Source organism: Hylobates moloch, unplaced genomic scaffold (assembly GCF_009828535.3).
Source record: "Hylobates moloch isolate HMO894 unplaced genomic scaffold, HMol_V3 SCAFFOLD_12, whole genome shotgun sequence".
NCBI classification, from domain to species: Eukaryota; Metazoa; Chordata; class Mammalia; order Primates; family Hylobatidae; genus Hylobates; species Hylobates moloch.
In genome coordinates this window covers 103,181,658-103,206,420 of record NW_026652287.1, presented here as the reverse complement: position 1 = coordinate 103,206,420, position 24,763 = coordinate 103,181,658, and the positions used below count along the sequence as shown (strand labels likewise).

Sequence of the window (24,763 nt, the reverse complement as noted above, 5' to 3'; positions counted from 1 at the left end):
ACAGGTTATATTTTCCCAGTCCCTCACCTGATTCTGTCATCCTGGATTTCCCAGTCCCACACCTGACCCCATCATCCTGGATTCTGCTACCCCTAAAAAAATTCCCAGACTAATTAAAAGGGAAAAAATGGAGTATTTGACAAGAAACATTTTATTCTCTCCATTCTGCTCCAAACTGCCTCTCCTCATTTCTGGAGGAGACTCATGTGGGTTGAAAGAATATGGAAGAGTGAGTATGCACTTTGAAGAATCTTTTCAAATCAAGACACAGACTCTCAGACTTAAGAGGGTTATTTGTATTATGCAATAGCTCGTGGGATGATTCCAAAAGAACACAATTCCTTTAAATGTGTTGCAGGAATATTCCCTGATTACCCCAGAATCTTCCAACTAGTCCTCGAATTACTGATTTCAAGGATGAATCAATAAAACCTAAGAAACTCCAGAAATTTTTTAGAATAATTCAAATGCTTTACAATGTCTTCATGAGACCTGGGTATTTAACTTCAGGATCTTAGTCTCAGCGCAGGGTACCTAGAACGGGTTTCAGAGGAAACAGAAGGAGCTGGAGAAGAAGGATAGGAATAGGGATTCGGAGACATCTATGACTTCAGGACATCTTCCTCCTTGGGAATTTTCGTGCTGAGCATGCCGAGATCTGTGGGAGAGAAAGGGGTAAACTGTGAACGGTTTTTCTCACTATCACTCCCCAAACCAGGTTCTTGAGGTTGGGAATGAAACTGGGGAGGAAGTTCTCTTCAGTTCTTCTATTCTCTCCCTCCCTTTTTTTTTTTTTTTTTTTTTAAGACACAGTCTCCCTCTGTCGCCCAGGCTGGAGTGCAGTGGCACAATCTCGGCTCACTGCAAGCTCTGCCTCCCAGGTTCACACCATTCTCCTGCCTCAGCCTCCTAAGTAGCTGGGATTACAGACGCCCACCACCTTGCCCGGCTAATTTTTGTATTTTTAGTAGAGATGAGGTTTCACCACGTTGGCCAGAATGGTCTCGATCTCCTGACCTTGTGATCTGCCAGCCTCGGCCTCCCAAAGTGCTGGGATTACAGGTGTGAGCCACCACGCCCGGCTAATTTTTGTGTGTTTAGTAGAGATGGGGTTTCACCATATTGGCCAGGCTGACCTTGAACTCCTGACCTCAGGTGATCTACCCACCTCGATCTCCCAAAGTGCTGGGATTAGAGGCGTGAGCCACCGTGCCCGGCCCCTTCTCTATACTTTCATCTGCCCACATATTCTCCCTTTCCGCCCCCATTTTAAGAAGGCACATGGTGGTGGTGGGTGTTTTCAAGAGTCAGAATGTAATCGAGGTGAGGATGGAAATTAGTGAATTCAGGGAGCGTATCATACCCAGTATTGTCCAGCACATGCTTTTGAAATGAATTAGTGCTGTTGAAATAAGGACATGGTGTCTCCAAGAATTGGGTTAGGATTGAAGAAGGAGCCGGATGCGGTGGCTCACGCCTGTAATCCCAGCATTTTGGGAGGCCGAAGCAGGCGGATCACGAGGTCAGGAGATCGAGACCATCCTGGCTAACATGGTGAAACCCGTCTCTACTAAAAATACAAAAAATTAGCCGGGTGTTGTGGCGGGTGCCTACAGTCCCAGCTACTCGGGAGGCTGAGGCAGGAGAATGGCGAGAACTCGGGAGGCGGAGCTTGCAGTGAGCCGAGATCGCGCCACTGCACTCCAGCCTGGGCGACAGAGCGAGACTCCGTCTCAAAAAAAAAAAAAAAAAAAAAAAAAAAAAAAAAGGATTGAAGAAGGAGATGGGGTTGGGGCGAACATCCAACTAAAGGAAGGTGGGAAAAGCTGGGGTTTGGGCATCTGCTGAGCTCATGATCGGGTGGGAAGGTGGCAACTGAAGGCTGTGTTTGGATAGTTTAATTCATTCATTTAACAAATATTTATCAAGTACCTACTATGCGTCATGCATTGTGCTAGGCAGTGAACAATACAACGGTCCCTGGCATGGTGGCTCATGCCTGTAATCCTAGCACTTTGGGAGGCCAAGGTGGGTGGATCACCTGAGATCAGGAGTTGGATACCAGCCTGGCTAACATGGCAAAACTCCGTCTCTACTAAAAATACAAAAATTAGCCGGGTGTGGTGGTGGGCGCCTGTAATCCCAGCTACTCGGGAGGCTGAGGCAGGAGAATCGCTTGAACGCGGGAGGCAGAGGTTTCAGTGAGCCAAGATCACACCACTTCACGCCAGCCTGGGCAATAGAGAGGGACTCCTTAAGAAAAAAAAAAATAGAATGAATGCTGGAAATAAAGATCTTATTTAGGAGAGAGGTTGATGTTAAAATTGAACCATGAGGCCAGGCGCGGTGGCTCACGTCTGTAATCCCAACACTTTGGGAGGCCGAGGCAGGTGGATTACCTGAGGTCAGGAGTTCAGGACCAGCCTGGCCAACACGGTGAAACCCTGTCTCTACTAAAAATACAAAAATTAGCCGGGCATGGTAGTGCGTGCCTGTAATCCCGCTACTTGGGAGGCTGAGGCAGAAGAATTGCTTGAACCCGGAAGGTGGAGGTTGCAGTCAGCCAAGATCGCACCATTGCACTCCAACCTGGGTGACAAGAGCAAAACTCCATCCCCAAAAAATAAATAAATAAATGAAATTGAACCATGACGTCGAAGTGAGGGGTTTGACGTCAATGTTGTAGCTGAGGCTAAGCTTGAGGGGGTGATACTGGGGGAGATCAAGGTTGGGTGTGGGGTCTGAATTGCAAAGGTGCTAGATGCAGGCTGGGAAATGAGAGTTGGAGCATGAGGTGGGATTGGCGGTGAAGGAATAGAGGTGAAGGGAGCAGTCGAGGCCAGGATGGGGATTCACAGTCGAGGCTGAGTGGTCGGGGTAGTGGCTGTGGTTACAGGTGAGGAGGTCCCTGGTTGGTCCCAGTTTCCTTCCTTTCTTCCTTTACCCTCTAAGCTCTGCCTGCCACTTCCTGGTTCCCCCTCTCCTGTCGGTGTCTCTCTTCCGTGTTTCCCGGCTTTACCTCCAATCTCCGGTTTGGCAAACGTCTCCATCACATTCCTCTTGGAGGGCTGCAGAGGGCGGGAGTAGGGGAGCCCATCTAGAAACAAAAATACGACATTCACACACATGTTCGTAGTTACAAGTGGGAGCTAAACGACGAGAACACACAGACACAAAGACGGGAGCAAAAGACACTGGGTCCTTCCCGAGGGTGGAGCGGGGGGAGGAGGGAGAGGAGCAGAAAGAATAACGACTGGGTACTCGGCTTAGTACCTGGGTGATGAAGTAATCTGTACAACAAACCCCCGTGACACAAGTTTTCCTATATAACAAACCTGCACATGTACCCCCGCACCTAAAATAAAAGTTTAAAAAATACATAAGGCCGGGCGCGGTGGCTCATCCCAGCACTTTGGGAGACTGAGGGGGGCAGATCTCCTGAGGTCAGAAATTCGAGACCAGCCTGGCCAACATGGTGAAACCCCATCTCTACTAAAAATACAAAAAATGAGCCAGGCATGATGGTGGTGTCCACCTGTAATCCCAGCTACTCAGGAGGCTGAGGCAGGAGGATTGCTTGAACCTGGGAGGTGGAGGTTGCAGTGAACTGAGATCGCGCCACTGCACTCCAGCCTGGGTGACAGAGTGAGGCTCTGTCTCAAATAAAATAAAATAAAATAAAATAAACTGAATAAAAATAATGATGCCTTTATGACATTAAGCTTTAGGGCTTCATAGTATGCAACGTGGTTTCACTTCCCTTATTTTTCTGGACACTTATGGCACTTCGTGGTTCTCAACCAGGAGTGGTTTTGCCCTGCAGTAATTTGGCTGTGTCTGGAGACATTTTTGATAGTCACAGTTGGGAACAGGGGCCAGGCACAGTGGTTCACACCTACAATCCCACCACTTTGGGAGGCCGAGTCAGGTGAGTCACTTGAGTTCAGGAGTTCCAGATCAGCCTGGCGAACATGGTGAAACCCCGTCTCTACTAAACATACAAAAATTAGCCGGGTGTGGTGGCAGGCACCTGTAGTCCCACATACTCCGGAGGCTGAGGCAGGAGAAACACTTGAGCCCAGGAGGCGGAGGTTGCAGTGAGCCAAGATTGCACCACTGCATTCCAGCCTGGGAGACAGAGCAAGACTCCGTCTCAAAACAAACAAACAAACAACAACAACAAAAAAAAAACCAGGCGCGGTGGCTCACACCTGTAATCCCAGCACTTTCGGAGGCCTAGGTGGGCAGATTACAAGGTCAGGAGATTGAGACCAACCTGGCTAACACGGTGAAACCCCGTCTCTACTGAAGATACAAAAAATTAGCCGGGCGTGGTGGCGGGCGCCTGTAGTCCCAGCTACTCAGGAGGCTGAGGCAGGAGAATAGCGTGAACCCGGGAGGCGGAGCTTGCAGTGAGCGGAGATCGCGCCACTGCACTCTAGCCTGGGCGACAGAGCCAGACTCTGTCTCAAAAAAAAAAAAAACGGGAACAGGGAATGTGACTAGTGTTTAATGAGGAGAACCCACGGATGCTGCTAAACACCCTATGATGCACAGGACTGACCCCCACGCCAAAGAATTATCCAGCCCCCAGTGTCAGTTGTGCCAGAGTTGAGAAGCCATGCCCTAAATTCTCTGAATTTCCCCCGTTTGGCAGGGGACAAGGATGAGGAGGCTTAGCCGAGGTCACATGTTGCATTCACACTGTGAATGTGCAACTGTCCAGACCCCTATGCACCTCTACGACTCTGCCTTTCGAGATGTAGAATGGGAAGGAGAGGGAACCTTGAAAGATCATTTGGTCATGCGAGAAGACAAGATAAGGGGACGAGGGATAAGCAAAGACATGGTGGATGGGGAGCTTGCAAGGATTAATATGGACTATAACAGCCATGACTCATTTCATTTCTTTTCTTTTCTTTTTTTTGAGATGGAGTCTCTGTCACCCAGGCTGGAGTGCAGTGGTGCGCTCTCGGCTCACTGCAACCTCCGCCTCCCAGGTTCAAGTGATTTTCCTGCCTCAGCCTCTGGAGTGGCTGGCATTACAGGCGCCCACCATCACACCCAGCTGATACTTGTATTTTTAGTAGAGATGGGGTTTCACCATGTTGGCCAGGCTGGTCTCGAACTCCTGACCTCAGGTGATCTACCTGCCTTGGCCTCCCAAAGTGCTGGGATGACAGGTGTGAGTCACCGTGCCCAGCCAACCCATTCCATTTCTACTATATGCCAGACACTTCTAGGAAATTAATGTGCATTTTCTCACGGAGTCATACAACTAAATCATGAGATTATTCCATTTATGTCATTTCAAAGTGGAGGAATTTTGTGGGGTCCAATGCAAAGAGAAAATATGGGGCCCATGGTTCAAAAAGGATTCAGAATTTCAAGTTGGTAACAAAAGGACATTAAACTAAGCTGGGGCTCCAGGTTATGGCACAGAAGCTTGAAGGAAATGCATCACTTGCCCAGGGCTCCCCAAATAGTAAGCGGCAGGGTGAGGGCTGGAGCTCAAATCTACAGTTTCCACAGCCAGGAGAGAGCTGGCAGAGGAGGACGCGGGAGAAGACGTCTAACTCCCCACTCACTCACCGATGGCCTTCCACAGGTCTAGGATCTGAAGGGCTGTCTCCCTCACCCGGTCTTGGTCACCCATTTGGGGAAGGTGGAGGACTAGGTAGGGATGGAGAGAGCAAGACCAGGTGGTCGGTTAAGTAGAACTGAAAAAACACACAATCCATCAATTCAATAGCATGGCTCACTGGATGCAGCACCTCCACCAAGTCTGTTGGATGGGGTGCGCGTTGACCGTCCCTACCTACCAGTGGGGAAATTGTGCAGCTGCAAGCGGAGTCATCTGCTTAAAATTACACTGCTGCTAATGGACTGGGGCTTGAACCCACCTAGGTCTGGGTCCACATCTCACGTTCTTTCTGCTCCTGCCACACTGTCTCTGCAGCCTGGGTTTCCCTGAATGAAGCTCAAACTGAAACCGACCTTGAGCACGGCAGGAATCTCGGTGTTTTATGGATGCAATGCTCACTATGCAGCATGTGGCCATGGGCACACCTAGTGCCCAGGGAAGATGCAGCCAGGCACGGTGGCTCACGCCTGTAATCCCAGCTTTTTGGGAGGCCAAAAGCAAGTGGATCACCTGAGGTCAGGAGTTCGAGACCAGCCTGGCCAACATGGTGAAACCCCATCTCTACTAAAAATGCAAAAATTAGCCGGGTGTGGTGGTGGGCACCTGTAATCCCAGCTACTCAGGAGGCTGAGGGAGGAGAATCGCTTAAACTGCTTGGGAGGCAGAGGTTGCAGTGAGCCAAGATCGCACCATTGCACTCCAGCCTGGGCAACAGAGCGAGACTGTCAAAAAAAAAAAAAACAAGAAAGAAAGAAAGAGCGAGAGAGAGATCAAGGTTGCAAACCAAGCCAGGGGCAGAGCTGGGATTTGGGCCCAAGGCTCTGGCTCCAGAGTCCACACACCCATCACTCTGCTTAGACTAACCCTCCAGACAGATGTGCAAATAAATCCATGGGCCTCAGTGAATGTGGGTGAGGGTCTTTACAAGTCACAGACTCACTGCCCGCAGCAACCAGGCAGACTCAGGCCAGGGACGGAGAGCTGAGCGCAGCCTCACTCACCGGGACCCAGAAGGTAGCCAGCACTATTGAGGGTCCAGCCTCCTCGTCCCTGGAGAGAGATGCAGAAATCAAGACTCAAGCAGACAGAAAGGGGGGCAGGCGTCCCACAGGTCCGGGGTGACGTGGGTCGTCATACGACTTTCCCACTGGGCTGTGGGGCAGGTTCATTTTAATCCCCATTCCACCAATGAGGAAATTGAGGACTTCCTAAGACAAAGCCAATTCACCTGGAAAGAAAGCTTCAAGCGTTCTGCTGTGAGAGGAGAAAGGTGGTTACCAGGGGCTGGGGGAAGGACAAATGGGGAATTGTTCTTCAACAGGTATAATTTCAGTTATGCACGATAAAGAAGTCCTAAAGATCTACGGCATGACATCGTGCCCACAGCCAGCAATATGGTGTTGTGCACTTTAAAGATATGTTAAGCCTGGGCATGGTGCTCATGCCTGTAATCCCAGCATCTGGGGAGGCCGAAGTAGAAGGATGGCTTGAGAACAGGAGTTCAAGGCCAGTCTGGGCAACATGGCGAAACCTCGCCTCTACAAAAACTACAAAAATGAGGCCGGATGTGCTGGCTCTCTCCTGTAATCTCAGCACTTTGGGAGGCTGAGGTGGGCGGATCACCTGAGGTCAGGAGTTCCAGACCAGCCTGGCCAACCTCATCTCTACTAAAAATAAAAAAATTAGCCGGGCATAACCTCAGCTACTTGGGAGGCTGAGGCAGAAGAACCACTTGAACCTGGGAGGTGGAGGTTGCAGTGAGCGGGGATTGCACCACTGTATTCCAGCCTGGGCAACAGAGTGAGACTCCATCTCAATAAAACAAAACAAAACAAAACAAAATATACAAAAATTAGCCAGACATGGTGCCACACACCTGTAGGTGGGAGGATCACTGGAGCCCAGGAGTTTGAGGCTACAGTGAGCTATGACCTCACCGCTGCCCTCCAGCCTGGGTGACAGAGCAAGACCCTGCCTCAATACATAAGTAAATAAAAATATAAGAACAGATCTCATGATAAGGGTTCTTACCAAAACATACGCCAACACACACACAAGAACACACGGGCATTTCTGGAGGCAGTGATGGATATATTCAGTACCTTGGTTGTGGTGACGGTGTCATGGGTGTATGCATCGCTCCAAACTCATCAAGATGTATACATTAAATGTGTGCATTTTTTGCATATTAATTATACCATAATAAAGCTTTAAAGAAGCACCACTGTAAATTCTGTACCTGTGGAGGATATGGTCCTAGGTCATCAAGTCCCTTTGAGAGTGATAATACCTAACATTTATTGTGGGCTTACCCTACGCCAGCATCTGTTCTAATCAGGACTGGCTACAGAATTTTTGGGGCCCAGTGCAAAGAGAAAATATGGGGCCCATTGTTCAAAAAGGATTCCAAATTTCAAGCTGGTGACAAAAGAACATTCAACCAAGCTCGGGCCCCAGGGAACGGCACAGGTTGCATGCCCATGAAGCCAGCTCTAGTTTCAAGCTCTTGATATATTTATTTAACGAATCCTCCCAACAACCCTAGTAGGTAAACTTGTTATCAGCTTCATTAGAAAGAGGCTCTTCCAAATGGCGTGAACCGGGAGGCGGAGCTTGCAGTGAGCCAAGATAGCACCACTGCACTCTAGCCTGGGTGACAAAGCAAGACTCTGTCTCAAAAAAAAAAAAAAAAAGGCTCTTCCTCCAACAACCCTAGTAGGTAAACTTGTTATTAGCTTCATTAGAAAGAGGCTCTTGGCCGGGCGCGGCCAAGGCTGGTGGATCACAAGGTCAGGAGATTGAGACCAGCCTGGCCAACATGGTAAAACCCCATCTCTACTAAAAATACAAAAAAAAAAAAAAATAGCCAGGCGTGGTGGCGGGCGCCTGTAGTCCCAGCTACTTGGGAGGCTGAGGCAAGAGAATGGCGTGAACCTGAGAGGCAGAGATTGCAGTGAGCAGAGATCGCGCCACTGCACTCCAGCCCGGGCGACAGAGCGAAACTCCGTCTCAAAAAAAAACAAAAACAAAAACAAACAAACAAAAAAAGAGGCTCTTGAGGCCCAGAAAGATTTGGCAAATTGCAACAAATTGCAACACACTAAGAAGCACAGCTGGGACTCAAACCCAGGTGGATCCCAGACTCTTTTTTTTTTTTTTTTTAGATGGAGTCTCACATCTCACTCTGCCACCCAGGCTGGAGTGCAGTGGTGCCATCTCGGCTCACTGCAACTTCCGCCTCCTGGGTTCAAGCGATTCTCCTGCCTCAGCCTCCTGAGCAGCTGGCCTTACAGGCACCTGCCACAAGGCCCAGCTAATTTTTGTATTTTTAATAGAGACAGGGAGTTTCGCCATGTTGGCCAGGCTGGTCTCAAACTCCTGACCTCAGGTGATCCGCCCTCCTCGGCCTCCCAAAGTGCTGGGATTACAGGTGTGAGCCACCGTGCCTGGCCGGTAGATTCCAGACTCTTAAGGAGGATGTGCACTGACTATTTAAGCCACAGTGTTCCACTCTGAAATAGAACCAACTGCAAAGGATTGTGGGGTAGAATTAGCTAATTCACATCAAGGGTTGCACACAATGCCAAGCGCTGAGAAAACCCTCCACATCCATTAGCTCTTGTCAAAACTCCTCAAACATCCCGATAGGATGGATTCCGTTATCCCTTAGTTATATAGAATGAAAGGAGGCTCAAAGAAACAGATAGCTTGCCAAAGACCAAGCCGGCACCCGGAGGAAAGCTGCTGTCCCAACTCAGGGCAGCTAAATGCCAAGCCAGAGACGTTGTTGCTGTTGCTGTTAGCATTTCTTTTCTTTTCTTTTCTTTCTTTCTTTCTTTTCTTTTTTTGTTTTTGTTTTTGTTTGAGATAGGGTCTTGCTCTTTCGCCCAGGCTGGAGTGCAGTGGCACCATCTCAGCTCATTGCAACCTCAGCCTCCTGGGTTCAAGCAATTCTCATGCCTCAGCCTCCCAAGTAGCTGGGACTACAGTCACACAGGACCATACCTAGCTAATCTTTTTTTTTTAAGAGATGGAGGTTCTCACTATGTTGCCCAGGCTGGTCTCAATCTCCTGAGCACAAGCAATTCTCTAATCTTGGCCTCTCGAAGTACTGGGATTACAGGAGTGAGCCACTGGGCCTGGCCTCTTTATTTTTATTTTTTGTTTTTGACGGAAAAAACTGCATTTTAAATGCAGGCATGGTGCACAACATGTGTGGAAATATGGCTACGTTGTGGAGTGACTCCATCAAGGTAATTACCCTCTGCATTACCTCATGTGCTTAGCTTTTTTGTGGTGAGAACACCTAACATCCATCTACTCTCTTAGCAATTTTCAAGTGTACGATACATTGTTATTAACAACAGCCAGCATGCTGTACCAGAGATCTAGTTTATTCCCCCTGTTTAACTGAAACTGTGTATCCCTGGACCAACATCTCTTAACTATTTAATCCTCTTGGCTAAATAATGAGAGCTGCCTGCCATCCGAGTTAACTGTTAACTCTCACAGTGCTGGAATTGGACAAAGAAAATCCACTCAGAGACCAGAGAGGTTAGGCAATGTGCCTGAAGTCACACAGCTAGAAAGTCGCAGACAAACTCAACCCAGCCTCTACAGCCCACGCTGTGGAGGTGTGCGATCAGAGGTTTTCAGTGTTGTCCCAGACTGGGTGCCGTGGCTGACACCTGTAATCCCAGTGTTTTGGGAGGCCAAGGTGGGTGGATTGGTTGAACCTCCTAGGTCAGGAGTTCAAGACCAGCCTAGTCAACATGGTGAAACCCCATCTCTTCTTCTTCTTCTTTTTCTTTTTTTTGAGATGGAGTCTCACTGTGTCACCCAGGCTGGAGTGCAATGGCACGATCTCGGCTCACTGCAACCTCCACCCGCCAGGTTCAAGCAATTCTCCTGCCTCAGCCTCCTGAGTAGCTGGGACTACAGGCACGTGCCACCACGCCTGGCTAATTTTTGTGTTTTTAGTAGAGACGGGGTTTCACCATGTTGGCCAGGATGGTCTCGATCTCTTGACCTCATGATCCGCCGCCTCGGCCTCCCAAAGTGCTGGGATTACAGGTGTGAACCACTGCGCCTGGCTCATCTCTTCTAAAAGTACAAAAATTAGCTGGGCATGGTGGCAGGCCCCCATAGTCCCAGCTACTCGAGAGGCTGAGGCAGGAGAATTGCTTGAACCTGGGAGGTGGAGGTTGCAGTGAGCTGAGATCGCGCCACTGCACTCCAGCCTGGGCGACAGAGGCAAGACTGAGACTCTGTCTCAAACAAGCAAACAAACAAAAAACCAACAACAACAACAAGGTGAGGTCCCAGGACCAGCTCCTATCCCAGACTCACCCAACCAGAAACCCTGCGGGTGGGTCCCGGTATTACTTTAAGCCTCCTTCCAGCTAATTCTCACACAGGCTGAAAGACAGGCATGAAAGGTACCTGCCTCCGAAGGCGTTATTTTTGCATCTCTGAGCAATGCTCATCATGAGGAGGTTTTAGCTTTGGGCACCCTGAACCCTGACCCTGTATTTTTCACCCATACTCTGTTCTATCCCCACAGCCAAGATGAGGTGGGTGTCTGACTTTCTTCTCATATTTTCAGGACTTGAGCTTCTTCCCCAGGACCCTTGACACAAGTCAGAAGCATTTTTAAAAACTCTTCCCAGAGGGCGGGATTTGGGGACACTGTTGTTTCCGAGGAACTTAGGGAGGCATTACCCGGTGGGCAGGTGCAGACGCTGGAGTCTCTGCCAGGCCCAGCAAGAGGATGAGGAGGAGGACCAGGGGGACGGAGGGAGGAGCCATCGAAGGCAGGACGACAGGTGCCTACAGCTGCGGAACACGCTGCAAGGAGAGAGCGGCCAGTCATTTTCCAAAGGAGGGGCCAGGTGCATTTCCCATAAGGACAGAGGAATTTATTTTTAGCTTTGTGGAGGCATCATCGAGATACAAAAATGGCGCGTATTTAATGGACACATCTTGAGGAGTTTGGACGCATACAAGCAACCACAATACCACGGCCACAACCAAGGGAATAAAACCTATTCATCACCTCCAGAAACTGCCCTGTGCTCTGCCATGATTTTCTTTTGGGTAGAACCCTTCACCTGCCATCTCTCCTACCTTACTGTTTTTTGTTTGTTTGTTTTGTTTTTGTTTGTTTGTTTAGTGGAGTTTCTCTCTTGTTGCCCAGGCTGGAGTGCAATGGCACAATCTTGGCTCACTGCAACCACTGCCTCCTGAGTTGCAGCAATTCTCCTGCCTCAGCCTCCCGAGGGGCTGGGATTACAGGCACCCACCACCATGCCCAGCTAATATTTGTATTATTAGTAGAGATGGGGTTTCACCATATTGGCCAAGCTGGTTTCGAACTCCTGACCTCAAGTGATCTGCCCACCTTGGCCTCCCAAAGTGCTAGGATTACAGGCATGGGCCACCGCCTATAATAAACAGAGTGAGACTCTCTCAAAAAAAAAAAAAAAAAGAGAGAGAGAGAGAGAGAGAATTGCAGGGGAATTAACCCTCTCCTTCCCCCATCATCGGATCAGACCGACTTGGTCCCCCAGCACCCATGCCTTCTGCCCCACTGCCTCCATCACTCCATCTTCAAACCTTTCCGTCCCGTTACCTGCCCCTCACTTTTCCCTGCCACCAATGCTGGGGTTTCTCCTGTTATCCCCATCCCTTCGCGCCCGCCCATCACTCTCCCAGGAGCCCCTGACTCCCTCCAGCCCTCTGCCCTCCCGGCCTAGGCTCTCACCTCGGTGCAGCTGGCAGCTCTCTGCAGCTCTCTCTGGCTTTGGGCTCCAGCGCCTAGACTCTTTCACGCCCCCTGAGCTTTTATGCCTTCTGAGGAGACAATAGAAGGGAGGGGGGAAAGGGAGGGGATTAGGAAGAAGGGAGGGAGAGGCAGTGAAGAGGATGGAGGTGGGGGAACAGTCATCCACTCCAGGGGCTTTCAAAAGCTGGTCTGTGAGGTCAAAACAGACACCTCACCGCAGGAAATGCTGCTGTGCCTCAGTTTCCCCTGGTAGACCCTGCCCTTCCCCCTCCTTCTGTGCCCCTTTATCTTCCAGCTGTCATGTTCCAGGCTTTGCAGCTATTCGAGGGCTCCCTCCCTCCCTCTGTCTGTGTCTGGGCCTTGACCTGTGTCTTCCTTGGCTGTCTCCACCTGCCACTGGTGTCTCCGTGGCCCTGTCCCCTCTGCCCTCATCAATCCCTCCAAGCCTCTGCAGCTCCCTCACTGAGTTGCACTTCTTCTGTCTTGCACGGTAGACCCTGTTTATTTGTTTACTTGTGAGTTGTCTATCTCCCCGCCCCCCACCTACCGCCCTGGCTAGAGCAGACCCCATGAGGGGTGTCAATTGTGTCTTGTTCATGGCTGCGTCCCTAGCCCAGAAGCTCTCAACCAGGAGTGACTCTGCCCCGATGCTGCCCCAGCCTCACCCTAGGACATGTGAACAAGTCTGGAGACATTTTGTTTGTTCGTTTTTTGTTTTTTTGTTTTTGTTTTTGTTTTGAGACGGAGTCTCACTCTGTCGCCCAGGCTGGAGTGCAGTAGTGTGATCTCGGCTCACTGCAAGCTCCGCCTCCCGGGTTCACACCATTCTCCTGCCTCAGCCTCCCGAGTAGCTGGGACTACAGGCGCCCGCCACCACACCCGGCTAATTTTTTGTATTTTTAGTAGAGACGGAGTTTCACTATGTTGGCCAGGCTAGTCTTGAACTCCTGACCTCGTGATCTTCCTGCCTCAGCCTCTCAAAGTGCTGGGATTACAGGTGTGAGCCACCGCGCCCGGCTGGAGACATCTTTACTTGGGACTTGGGAGGGACTCCCGGCGTCTCGTGGGTGGAGGCCAGGGACGCGGCTCAGCATCCCACAGTGCCCAGGAAAGGCTGCCCTGAAGGCAAGGACCCAGCCCCAAAAGTCAATAGCACCAAAGATGAGAAACCTCACAGCAGCCCCTAAAACAGTGCCCGGAGCCCACTCAATACTTGTTGGGTGAACGAATAAAGAGTGTCATTGCTGCGTCTCTCTCCTGTCATGTGTGTTGATGTATCTGTCTCTGCAGCGCGCTCTCTCTCTCTTTGCCCTGACATCAGCTGCTTTCCAGACGAAAGAACCTTGGAAGAGGTTTTACTCCTGCCGTTGCCCTTTGCTGTCTAAGGGAGAGGGGACGCCCTGGTCCTGGCTGGGTTCTGTCTCCTCCTCTCCACCATGGAGGACACATTTCCTCCAAGGTCCTTCCAGCATTCTGTCGGTCTGTGGCTGGCACTTGTATCTTTGTCCTGTCTTTACACATCCCCATCAGCCCTTACCCCATCCTTTCTCATCCCAAGGGGAAAGGGAGACCCCAGGAGAGGGATGGAGTGAGAAGACGACGTGGGGGATTACAGACACCCTGGTGGGATCCTGAGCCCCCTCCGCCGTTTCTCCAAGTCCCTCACTTCTCATCCAGAGGATGACGACAAGGAGGAGGAGGAAGAGGAGTGGGCAGGGGAGGAGGGGGAGGGGGAAGCTTTTATAGAAGACAAACTGACAAGAAGGTGTGAATGGCTTTGCTGGGAAGGAGAAAGGAGGAGGAGGGAGTGACGCCCACTGCACGGGAGACAGGACTGAGGAGGCCACGCTCAGAGCTTGAAGCTGGGTTACCTGGAGCCCAGTGGAGGGTCAGAGAAACAGTGGGAAGTCTTTGCCTCACTGCCCATTAGCTAGTTTGTGTAAAGTAAATGGGGTAGGTCCAAAGCTTGCTCTCTCTCTCTTTCACACACACACACACACACACACACACACACACACACACACACACAACTCAAATGTGGTGCAAGAAATGTCACAATGTCACTTTCTTCTCATTTCTGCCTTTCTTTTTTTTTTTTTTTTTTTTTTTGAGACAGAGTCTCACTCCGTTGCCCAGGCTGGAGCGCAGTGGCGCAATCTCGTGTCGCTGCAGCCTCCGCCTCCTGGTTCAAGCAATACTCCTGCCTCAACCTCCCCAGTAGCTAGGACTACAGGCATGTGCCACCAAGCCTGGCTAATTTTGTATTTTTAGTAGAGAGGGGGTTTCACCATGTTGTTCAGACTGGTCTCGAATTCCTGACCTCAGGTGATTTGCCCTCCTCGGCCTCCCAAAATGCTGGTACTACAGGTGTGAGCCACCTCACCTGGCCATCTTTCTTCTCATTTCTGTAACTGAGTCTGTGCCCCTCTTAGTAAATGTGAGCTGTGGACATGAGCACCCTTTCCTTCGGCGGACGCTGCAGTTTCTGACCCAGCATCCACTTGGTTCTGGCTGGAGATGAATCCGGCTGGCTTTTAGTTAAATGCCTGCAGCTCCTCCAGGCGCCCCACACGCCATGAGGGTGTGGACTCTATGCCTGGCCCTAGGGGTGAGAAGGAGACTGGGATCTGAACAGATCCTTCCCTCTCTCTTTCCTTCAGTGTGGGTAGGTACCTCGGCGCCCACATGTACCGGGTTCCTGTGTACAATCTAAATGGCCCCTGTCCCAATTATTCCAGCCAGGGAGAGTAGAAAAGACATTTGCTGGGGAACTTCTGAAAAGAAACTAAAAACAAAGCTTCCTTGCTCTTTTATTTATTTGTTTATTTTTGAGATGGAGTCTCACGGCAACCTCCGCCTCCCGGGTTCAAGCGATTCTCTTGCTTCAGCCTCCCAAATAGCTGGGACTACAGGCGTGCGCCACCACATCCAGCTAATTTTTGTATTTTTAGTAGAGACAGGGTTTCACCATGTTAGTCAGACTGGTCTCAAACTACTGACCTCAAGCGATCCTCCCACCTTGGCCTCCCAAAGTTCTGGGATTACAGGCGTGAGCCACCGCGCCCGGCCTCCTTGCTCTTTTTAAACTTATTTTTTCCCCTTGGAGTTTCCTTTCAATTTTTTTACTTTTTGTTTTTATTTATTTTTAAAATTTATTCTTTTTTTTTTTTTTTTTGAGACAGGGTCCCGCTCTGCCGCCCAGTCTGGAGTGCAGTGGCACAATCATAACTCACTGCAGCCTCGACCTCCTGGGCTCAAGCAATCCTCCCACCTCAGCCTCCTGAGTAGCTGGTACTGCAGGCATGTGCCACAACCGGTTAATTTTTGTTTTTCTGTTTGTTTATGGAGATCGAGTCTCGCTATGTTTCCCAGGCGGGTCTAGAACTCCTGGACTCAAGTGATCTTCCTGTCGAGACCTCCCAAAGTTCTGGGATTACAGGCATGAGCCACCGCACCTGGCCCTTAATTTTTTTTTTCTTTTTTGAGACGGAGTCTTGCTCAGCCGCCCAGGTTGGAGTGCAGTGGCGCGATCTCAGCTCACTGCAACCTCCACCTGCCGGGTTCAAACGATTTTCCCGTCTCAACCTCCCAAGTAGCTGGGATTACAGGCACCCGCCATCGTGGCCGGCTAATTTTTATATTTTAGTAGAGACAGGGTTTCACCATGTTGGTCAGGCTGGTCTTGAACTCCTGACCTCAGGTGATCCGCCAGCTTCGACCTCCCAAAGTGTTGGGATTACAGGCGTGAGCCACCGCGCCTGGCCCTTAATTTTTTTTTTTTTTATTTTGAAGTAATGTCAGACTTACAGGAAAGTTGCCCAAAGAATTCCCAGATGCTCTGATTTTCCAAATGCTTACATTTCACCACATTTCATTTCTCTGGTCTGTCTCCTGCTTCCCCTCTCCCTTTGCCCCTATTCCTTCTCCCCCTCCTCTCTCTCCCTCCCTTCCTGGATGTTGCGGGAGAAACCTGAAGTCGGGGAGCCGCTATGTCTCCTGTCGCCAGGAGGGGGCGTAAAGCCCAGGCCGCTGCTGAGCCCCAGGCATTGGGAAACACGGGGAGCTGGGCCTGGGGGCCGCCTGTGCGCTTCCTGCTCCCTGCCACACTTAAGCCGTTTGAGTTAGATTTATTTTCAAAACCACATTATTGAGGTATAATCGGTGTACCAAAAACGCACGTAATGTTACCATGTGATGAGTGTGGACACAAACGCCCCTGACACCATCACCACATCCCACAATTTCCTTGTGGTTTTGTTTTTCTAATTTGTTATTTTAAAAATGTTTGTGATAGGCCAGACACGGTGGCTCACGCCTCTAACCCCAGCACTTTGGGAGGCCAAGGCGAGTGGATCACCTGAGGTCAGAAGTTCAAGACCAGCCTGGCCAACATGGTGAAACCCCATCTCTACTAAAAATACAAAAATTAGCCAGGCCTGGTGGCAGGCACCTGTAATCCCAGCTACTAGGGAGGCTGAGGCAGGAGAATCGCTGGAACCCGGGAGGTGGAGATTGCAGTGAGCCAAGATCGTGTCACTGCATTCCAGCCTGGGCAACAGAGCCAGATTCCATCTCAAAAGTAAAAATAAAATAAAAATACAGTTTTGCTTTTACCAGAATGTTATACAAACTGGATCCTACAGTGTACAGCCTTTTCGGTCTGACTTCTTTTACCTAATGCATGAGATTCACCCATGCTGAGGTGTGTGTCAACAGTTCACTCCTTTTTAGTGCTATTCCTACAAATTTCTGACGATTCCTTTAGGTTTAAGTCCTAGAAGAAAAGCAACTCAGTCAAAAGGTATAACCATTCTGGGATTCTTTTTTTTTTTTTTTAGACGGAGTCTTGCTCTGTCCCCTAGGCTGGAGTACAATGGTACAGTCTCAGCTCACTGCACCCTCTGCCTCCCAGGTTCAAGCAATTTTCCTGCCTCAGCCTCCTGAGTAGCTGGGATTACAGGTGCCCGCCACCACGCCCGGCTAATTTGTTTGTATTTCAGTAGAGATGGGGTTTCACCATCTCTACTAAAGTAGAGTAAAAAACTATGCCCAGCTGGCTTTTGTTTTTTCTGTAGGTGCGCAGATAATATTAGTTAAATTGAAAAGCAGGTAGAAGGTTGACAAGAGTGGGGAGAGAGAGTGCATTCTGCCTTTGGCTCTGCCTGGAATGTCCTTGTCAGCTACGTGTGGATGACTTCCTATCCTCTTCTCAGGGACATTTATTACGGCCACCATTTTAAAATATTTCTATTTACTTATTTATGTATTTGCTTATTTTTGTCTTACTTTTTTTAATTTACAAATACAAATTGAAACTATTTATGGCATACAGCGTAATGTTTTGATTGCAACCCCCACCTCCCGGGTTCAAGCGATTCCCGTGCCTCAGCCTCCCGAGTAGCTGGGATTATAGGTGTGCGTCACCACGCCCGGCTAATTTTTGTATTTTTAGTAGAGACGGGCTTTCACCGTGTTGGCCAGGCTGGTCTTGAACTCCTGACCTCAGGTGATTCACCTGCCTCGGCCTCCCAAAGTGCTGGGATTACAGGTGTGAGCCACCACGCCCAGCCTCTGGGATTCTTAGTATACACATCCAGATTGCCTTTCGACAATCACATACCAGTTTTCAGTTCCACCAACACCACAGAAAGATTCCTATTTTACTTGAGAAAGTTTCATTTTTTAGGGAAAGTTCATGGGAGGGGCTGGAAAAGACCTAAGTATTGGTCACGTGCGAGAAACACCTAACTGAATTATTGAACAAGAGGGGTTGAATTCTTAGCTTTTCAAAGAGGCATGGGTGGGTGAGGATGAAAATCCCGCTATTGGAAAGATTCAGACGTGGAAGCGGTCACAGGATGGGAATCTGCAGTCAGGAAGAGAAGTGTCAGCGTTCTCTCCCAGGAGCATTTCTGTGCAGAGTCAAGGTGAGTCAGAGTGAAGTGGAGTCAATGCAGTCCAAAACTGAGAGCGCATGAAATACATCATCGATGCTGACGCTGCTTTCACACGAGTGGTTCAAGTGGGGGCACGTGGAGAGGAGAGGGCTGACTCATGGCGGGAGCCAACCAGGGCGGAAGGACACCCTGGAGTTTGGCGCATGACAGTGGTGGGGAGGAGATGAAATAAGCAGATGCCTTCGCCTTCCAAAGGCCCCGGACATCCAGTTACAAAAACAAGAGTGCAGAAGCAGCCAGCAGCCTCCCGTGACCTTGAATCAGAAGGAAAGCGGGAAACGGTGTACGCTGGAGGCGGCCAGGTGGGAAATGACAGCCTCTCCCACGTTGGTGGGCTGAGTTGTGTCTTTCTGGCTTTTGTTTTTTCTTTCTTCTTCTTCTTTTTTTTTTTTTTTTCTTGAGACACAGTTTCACTCTCTTGCCCAGGCTGGGCGTGCAGTGGCTGGATCTCGGCTCACTGCAACACCCGCCTCCCGAGTTCAAGTAATTCTCCTGCCTCAGCCTCCCGAGTAGCTGGGACTACAGGCGCCCGCCACCACGCCCGGCTAATTGTGTGTGTGTGTGTGTGTGTGTGTGTGTGTGTGTGTGTGTGTGTGTGTAGTAGAGACAGGGCTTTTCACCGTGTTAGCCACCACGCCCGGCTAATTGTGTGTGTGTGTGTGTGTGTAGGGTTTTTCACCGTGTTAGCCACCACGCCCGGCTAATTGTGTGTGTCTGTGTGTGTGTGTGTGTGTGTGTGTGTGTGTGTGTGTAGTAGAGACAGGGTTTTTCACCGTGTTAGCCAGGATGGTCTTGATCTCCTGACCTCATGATCCGTCTGCCTCGGCCTCCCAAAGTGCTGGCATTACAGGCATGAGCCACTGCGCCCAGCCTGAGTTGTATCTTTATGGCTTTTGTTTTTTCTTTTTCTTTTTTTTCTTTTCTTTTTTTTTTTTTTTTTTTTTTGAGACACACTTTCACACTGTCACCCAGGCTGGGAGTGCAGTGGCTCAATCTCGGTTCACTGCAACCCCCACCTCCCGGGTTCAAGCGATTCCCGTGCCTCAGCCTCCCGAGTAGCTGAGATTACAGGTGTGCACCACCACGCCCGGCTAATTTTTATATTTTTAGTAGAGATGGGCTTTCACCATGCTGACCATGCTGGTCTCGAACTCCTGACCTCAGGTGATCCGCCAGCCTCGGCCTCCCAAATTGCTGGGATTACAGGTGTGAGCCACTATGCCCAGCTGGCTTTTGTTTTTTCTGTAGGTGCGCAGATAATATTAGTTAAATTGAAAAGCAGGTAGAATGTTGACAAGAGTGGGGAGAGAGAGTGCATTCTGCCTTTGGCTCTGCCTGGAATGTCCTTGTCAGCTACGTGTGGATGACTTCCTATCCTCTTCTCAGGGACATTTATTACGGCCACCATTTAAAAATATTTCTATTTACTTATTTATGTATTTGCTTATTTTTGTCTTACATTTTTTTAATGTACAAATACAAATTGAAACTATGGCATACAGCGTAATGTTTTGATCTGTGCATACACTGTAAAATTATTAAGTTGGGCTAATTAACACATCCACCAGCTCTTAGACATCACTGTTTTGTACTGAAAGCATTTAAAATCTACTCTCACGGGGCGCAGAGGCTCACACCTGTAATCCCAGTACTTTGAGAGGCCGAGGCGTGGGATCACTTAAGGTCAGGAGTTTGGGACCAGCCTGCTCAACATGGCGAAAACTCATCTCTACTAAAAATAAAAAAAAATAACCGGGCATGGTGGCACACCTGTAATTCCAGCTACTTGGGAGGCTGAGGCAGGAGAATAGCTTGAACCCATGAGGCGGAGGTTGCAGTGAGCCGAGATCATGCCACAGCGCTCCAGCCTGGGCAACAGAGCAAGACTCCATCACAAAAAAAAAAAAAGAAAAAGAAAAAAAGAAACTGCAATACAGTAGATTTGGAAAAAATGAAAAGTAAAATAAAATGAGCTCCATGGAAAGTTGGAGTAGGATGTTGATGTGACTGTGGTAGGCTGCATCTTTCTTGTTAACAACTCTGGGTGTCGTAATGGCTTGAGGAAGGGCTACAGCATGGAGGTGTTGTTCAATGTTCAGATGTCAGTGGGCACATCTTCCTAAATAGACACATTTTACCCCTTGTGAGCTAGGCAGGCTTTCAAAATCCATGCCCACATTCTGTGTCATCCAGCAGTTTGCCATTCATAAAAAACAGCCAGGTGCAGTGGTCCACACCTGTAATCCCAGCACTTTGGGAGTTCAAGGCAGGCAAATTGCTTGAGCTCAGGAGTTTGAGACCAGCCTTGGCAACCTAGCGAGACCCCATCTACAAAAAAATAACGAAAATTAGCTGTGTGTAGTGACATGCACCCACAGTCCCAGCTACTCCAGAGGCTGAGATGGGAGGATCGCTTGAGCCTGGGAGGTCGAGGCTACAGTGAGCCTTGATGCCACCACTGCACTCCAGTCTGGGAGACAGAGGGCCATCCTGTCTCAGAAAAACAAAAACAAAAAACTCCTAAGATGTCAAAATGTAAACCTATATTTGTCTTTGCATCTCACCAAAGAATTCCCCACATATACACAAAATGAAACAATGAAAAGTGGGAGGGGATAGTCTTTGTACAGGTTAAAAACAATTTGTACAGGGCGGGGAGCAGTGGCTCACGCCTGTAATCCCAGCACTTTGGGAGGCCGAGGCGGGCGGATCAAGAGGTCAGGAGTTTGAAACCAGCCTGGCCAACATGGTGAAACCCCATCTCTACTAAAAGTATAAAAATTAGCTGGGAATGGTGGTGGGTGCCTGTAATTCCAGCTTCTCAGGAGGCTGAGGCAGGAGAATTGCTTGAATCCGGAAGGCAGAGGTTGCAGTGAGCTGAGTTGCACCACTGAACTCCAGCCTGGGGGACAGAGCAAGACTCCATCTGAAAAAAAACAAAGCCCCACGCATTTCCTGCCCATAATCCAAAGGTCAGTGTTGCTCCAACCTCAACCTCCCTCCCCGCCATTTCTACCACTTCATCCCCCAGAGAGGAGGGGTTGGGGACTCATCTTCACTCAATGCCAACTCTCAGACACAGCAATGAGGAAACAACCTCACATTTCACTGGCCTGCTATGGGGTTGCAGGGAATTCACTACAGACCTCTGGGCCTCCATCTCTTTGGTAAATGAGGAACCAGTTCAGAACTTGCAAACGGGCAGCCAAAACCAGACCCTCAGATGTGCTTTGGGTCTGTCTGTTTGCATTATGATTTTTGTTTGTTTTGGTTCCTTCATATTGTAGCTCACACAGTGCTTGCTTGCTTTATTTATTTATTTAATTTTTATTGAGATGGGGTCTCACTCTGTTGCTCAGGCTGGAGTGCAGTGGCACAATCTTGGTTCACTGCAGCCTTGACCGCCCAGGCTCAAACAATCCTCCGACCTCAGCCTCCCGTGTAGCTGGGACTACAGGCGTGTGCCGCCACACTGGGCTAAATTCCCACGCAGTGTTTTGAAAATTGCAAATTGAATCACGAGCATATAGGGTTTCAAAACTTTTACATAAAGATCTAGATTTCTGTGTTCTTCTGTTTGTTTTTTGAGACAGAGTCACTGTCCAAGTAACTGGAGTGCAGTGGCGCCATCTCGGCTCACTGCAACCTCTGCCTCCCGGGTTTAGGCGATTCTCCTGCCTCAGCCTCCCGAGTAGCTGTGATTGCAGGCATGCACCACCACACCTGGCTAATTTTGTATTTTTAGTAGAGATGGGGTTTCCCCACGTTGGTCAGGCTGGTCTCGAACTCCTGGTTTCAGATGATCCATCCACCTCAGCCTCCCAAAGTGCTGGGATTACAGGCATGGGCCACCTCACCCGGCCAATGTCAGCTTTTTAAAATAAAAAAAAAAAAATGCCTGCATTTGTACTGTTAGCCAATTCCCATAGTGTAAATATTCCATTAGGGCCAATTTCAACATACCAACAGTTTAACAACTGGCTCACCCCTGCCCCCCAAAAATCGTGAATATTTAATGATTGTTTTGGGGTTTTTTTTTTTTTTTGCTTTTTTGAGACAGAGTCTGGCTGTATCGCCCAGGCTGAAGTGCAGTGGTGTGATCTCGGCTCACTGTAATCTCAGCCTCCCAGTTCAAGTGATTCTCCTGCCTCAGCCTCCCGAGTAGCTGGGGTTACAGGCGCCTGCCACCACGCCCGGCTAATTTTTGTATTTCCAGTAGAGACAGGGTTTCACCATGTTTCTTAGGCTGGTCTAGAACTCTTGATCTCAAGTGACCTGCCCGCCTTGGCCTCCCAAAGTGCTGGGATTACAGGCGTGAGCCACTATGCACGGAACTTTTCTTTTTATTCTTTTTCTTTCTTTTTTTTTTTTTGAGATGGAGTCTTGCTGTGTGTCACCCAAGCCTGGAGTGTAGTGGTGCCATCTTGGCTCACTGCAACCTCCGCCTCCCGGGTTCAAGCCATTCTCCTGCCTCAGCCTTCTTAGTAGCTGAGACTACAGGCATGTGCCACCACACCGGCTCATTTTTGTATTTTTAGTAGATACGAGGTTTTACCATGTTGGCCTGGCTGGCCTTGAACTCCTGACCTCAAGTGATCTTCCTGCAGCGGCCTCTTAGGCAGTGGGATTACAGGCGTGAGCATGACTTGTGGACTCTCCCCATTTAGCCCTCACTGTAACCCCCATGTTATGGATTGAATGTTAGTGTCCCCTGAAGATTCATATGATGAAAACTAATACCCAAAGTCAGAATATTAAGAGGTAGGGTGTCTGTTGAGCAGTCTAGGGATGGATGGATGGATGGACAGATGGATGGATGGACAGACGGAGACATAAAGATAGATAGATAGATAGCTAGTAAATAGGTAGGACTTTTGGGACATGATCAAGTCATGAGGCTTCATCCTTGTGAATGGGATTCATGCCCTTATTTTATTTATTTTATTATTTATTTATTTATTTATTTTATTATTTATTTATTTATTTATTTTTCTTTGAGATGGAGTTTTGCTCGTGTGGTCCAGGCTGGAGTGCAATGGTGCAATCTCGGCTCACTACAACCTCCACCTCCCCAGTTCAAGTGATTCTGCTGCCTCAGCCTCCCATAGCTGGGATTACAGGCACCCACCACCACACCCGGCTAACTGTGCATTTTTAGTAGAGAGGGAGTTTCACTATGTTAGCCAGACTGGTCTCAAACTCCCAACCTCAGATGATCTACCTGCCTCGGCCTCCCAAAGTGCTGGGATTACAGTGCTCGGCCCAGGCAGGACTGTTTTTAAGACAATTGAGCATGATTTTAGAAGGCTGCACAATTGACATTTTGCCTACTTCCACGTTTCGGTACTTTTCCTGAACAATGTTTCCTCGTTTCCCCTCTCCTAGTAATGGACATTTATGTTGCTCTGATTCTCTGCCACCCCAAGCAGCACCATGAGGAACAGGTCCTATGCAGGACCTTCTGCAGATGCGCCTGTGCCAGTCTGTCTGGCTGGGGCCTGCACACTCCGAGAAAGGACCGTGCACTCTGAGGCAGTACTGTGCAGTCTGAGGAGATACTGCACACCCTGAGGAAGTACCGTGCAGTCTGAGGAGATACTGCACACCCTGAGGAAGTACCGTGCAGTCCGAGGAGATACTGCACACTCTGAGGAAGTACCATGCAGTCTGAGGAAGTACCGTGCAGTCTGAGGAAGGGCTGCATGCTCTATTTTTTTTTTTTTTTTTGAGACAGAGTCTTGCTCTGTTGCCCAGGCTGGAGTGCAGCGGCTTGATCTTGGCTCACTTCAACCTCAGCCTCCTGGGTTCAAATGATTCTCCTGCCTCAGCCTCCCGAGTAGCTGGGATTACGGGCACCCCGCCACCGCACCCAGCTAATTTTTGTATTTTTAGTAGAGACGGGGTTTCACCATGTTGGCCAGGCTGGTCTCGAACTCCTGACCTCGTGATCCACCCGCCTCAGCCTCCTAAAGTGCTGGGATTACAGGCGTGAGCCACTGTGCCTGGCCAGGGCTGTGCGCTCTTGTGGAAGTACTGGGCAGCCTGAGGAAGGACCCCACACTCTGAGGAAGGACCGCGCAGTCTGAGGAAGGACCCCGCACTCTGAGGAAGGACCCCGCACTCTGAGGAAGTACAGTGCACTCTGAGGAAGGACGGCGCGCTCTGGGGAAGCCCTGCGCACTCTTGTGGAAGGGTCGCGCGCTCTGAGGAAGGACTGCCAGGTCGTCTCTCTGGAAAGTTTTCTGTTGCCCGTGGGGAGAATATTCAAGTTTTGTTTCGGCCTTCCAGAATTTCCCTCCTGTTTGAGGGGATCATCCTCCACTCTGTTACACAGTCTTGGAGGGACACCACTCGTCATCGGATGTGAAACCAAAGCTC

General features: G+C 49.5%; 1 protein-coding gene across 1 annotated transcript; it reads right to left on the bottom strand.

Moving 5' to 3' along the window:
- Positions 1–300: 300 nt before the first annotated feature.
- GALP (galanin like peptide) lies at positions 301–12,491 on the bottom strand. Its single transcript, XM_032171267.2, has 6 exons — positions 12,408–12,491; positions 11,366–11,491; positions 6,646–6,694; positions 5,593–5,673; positions 3,020–3,097; positions 301–658 (listed from the first exon to the last, which is right to left on the bottom strand). Exons 2-6 carry the CDS (start codon positions 11,450–11,452, stop codon positions 603–605), a joined length of 351 nt encoding a protein of 116 aa, XP_032027158.1. The 5' UTR covers positions 11,453–11,491; positions 12,408–12,491; the 3' UTR covers positions 301–602.
- Between the last annotated feature and the right edge of the window lie 12,272 nt (positions 12,492–24,763).

What these genes read in the sequence shown, in the direction of transcription:
- GALP (XM_032171267.2), bottom strand. Translation starts at nt 11,452, where the DNA reads ATGGCTCCTCCCTCCGTCCCCCTGGTCCTCCTCCTCATCCTCTTGCTG. An exon ending in CGTCTGCACCTGCCCACCGG is followed by an intron (nt 6,695 to 11,365) that starts GTAATGCCTCCC and finishes ATCTCTCTCCAG; the next exon opens with GGACGAGGAGGCTGGACCCT. An exon ending in AGACCTGTGGAAGGCCATCG is followed by an intron (nt 3,098 to 5,592) that starts GTGAGTGAGTGG and finishes TTTTGTTTCTAG; the next exon opens with ATGGGCTCCCCTACTCCCGC.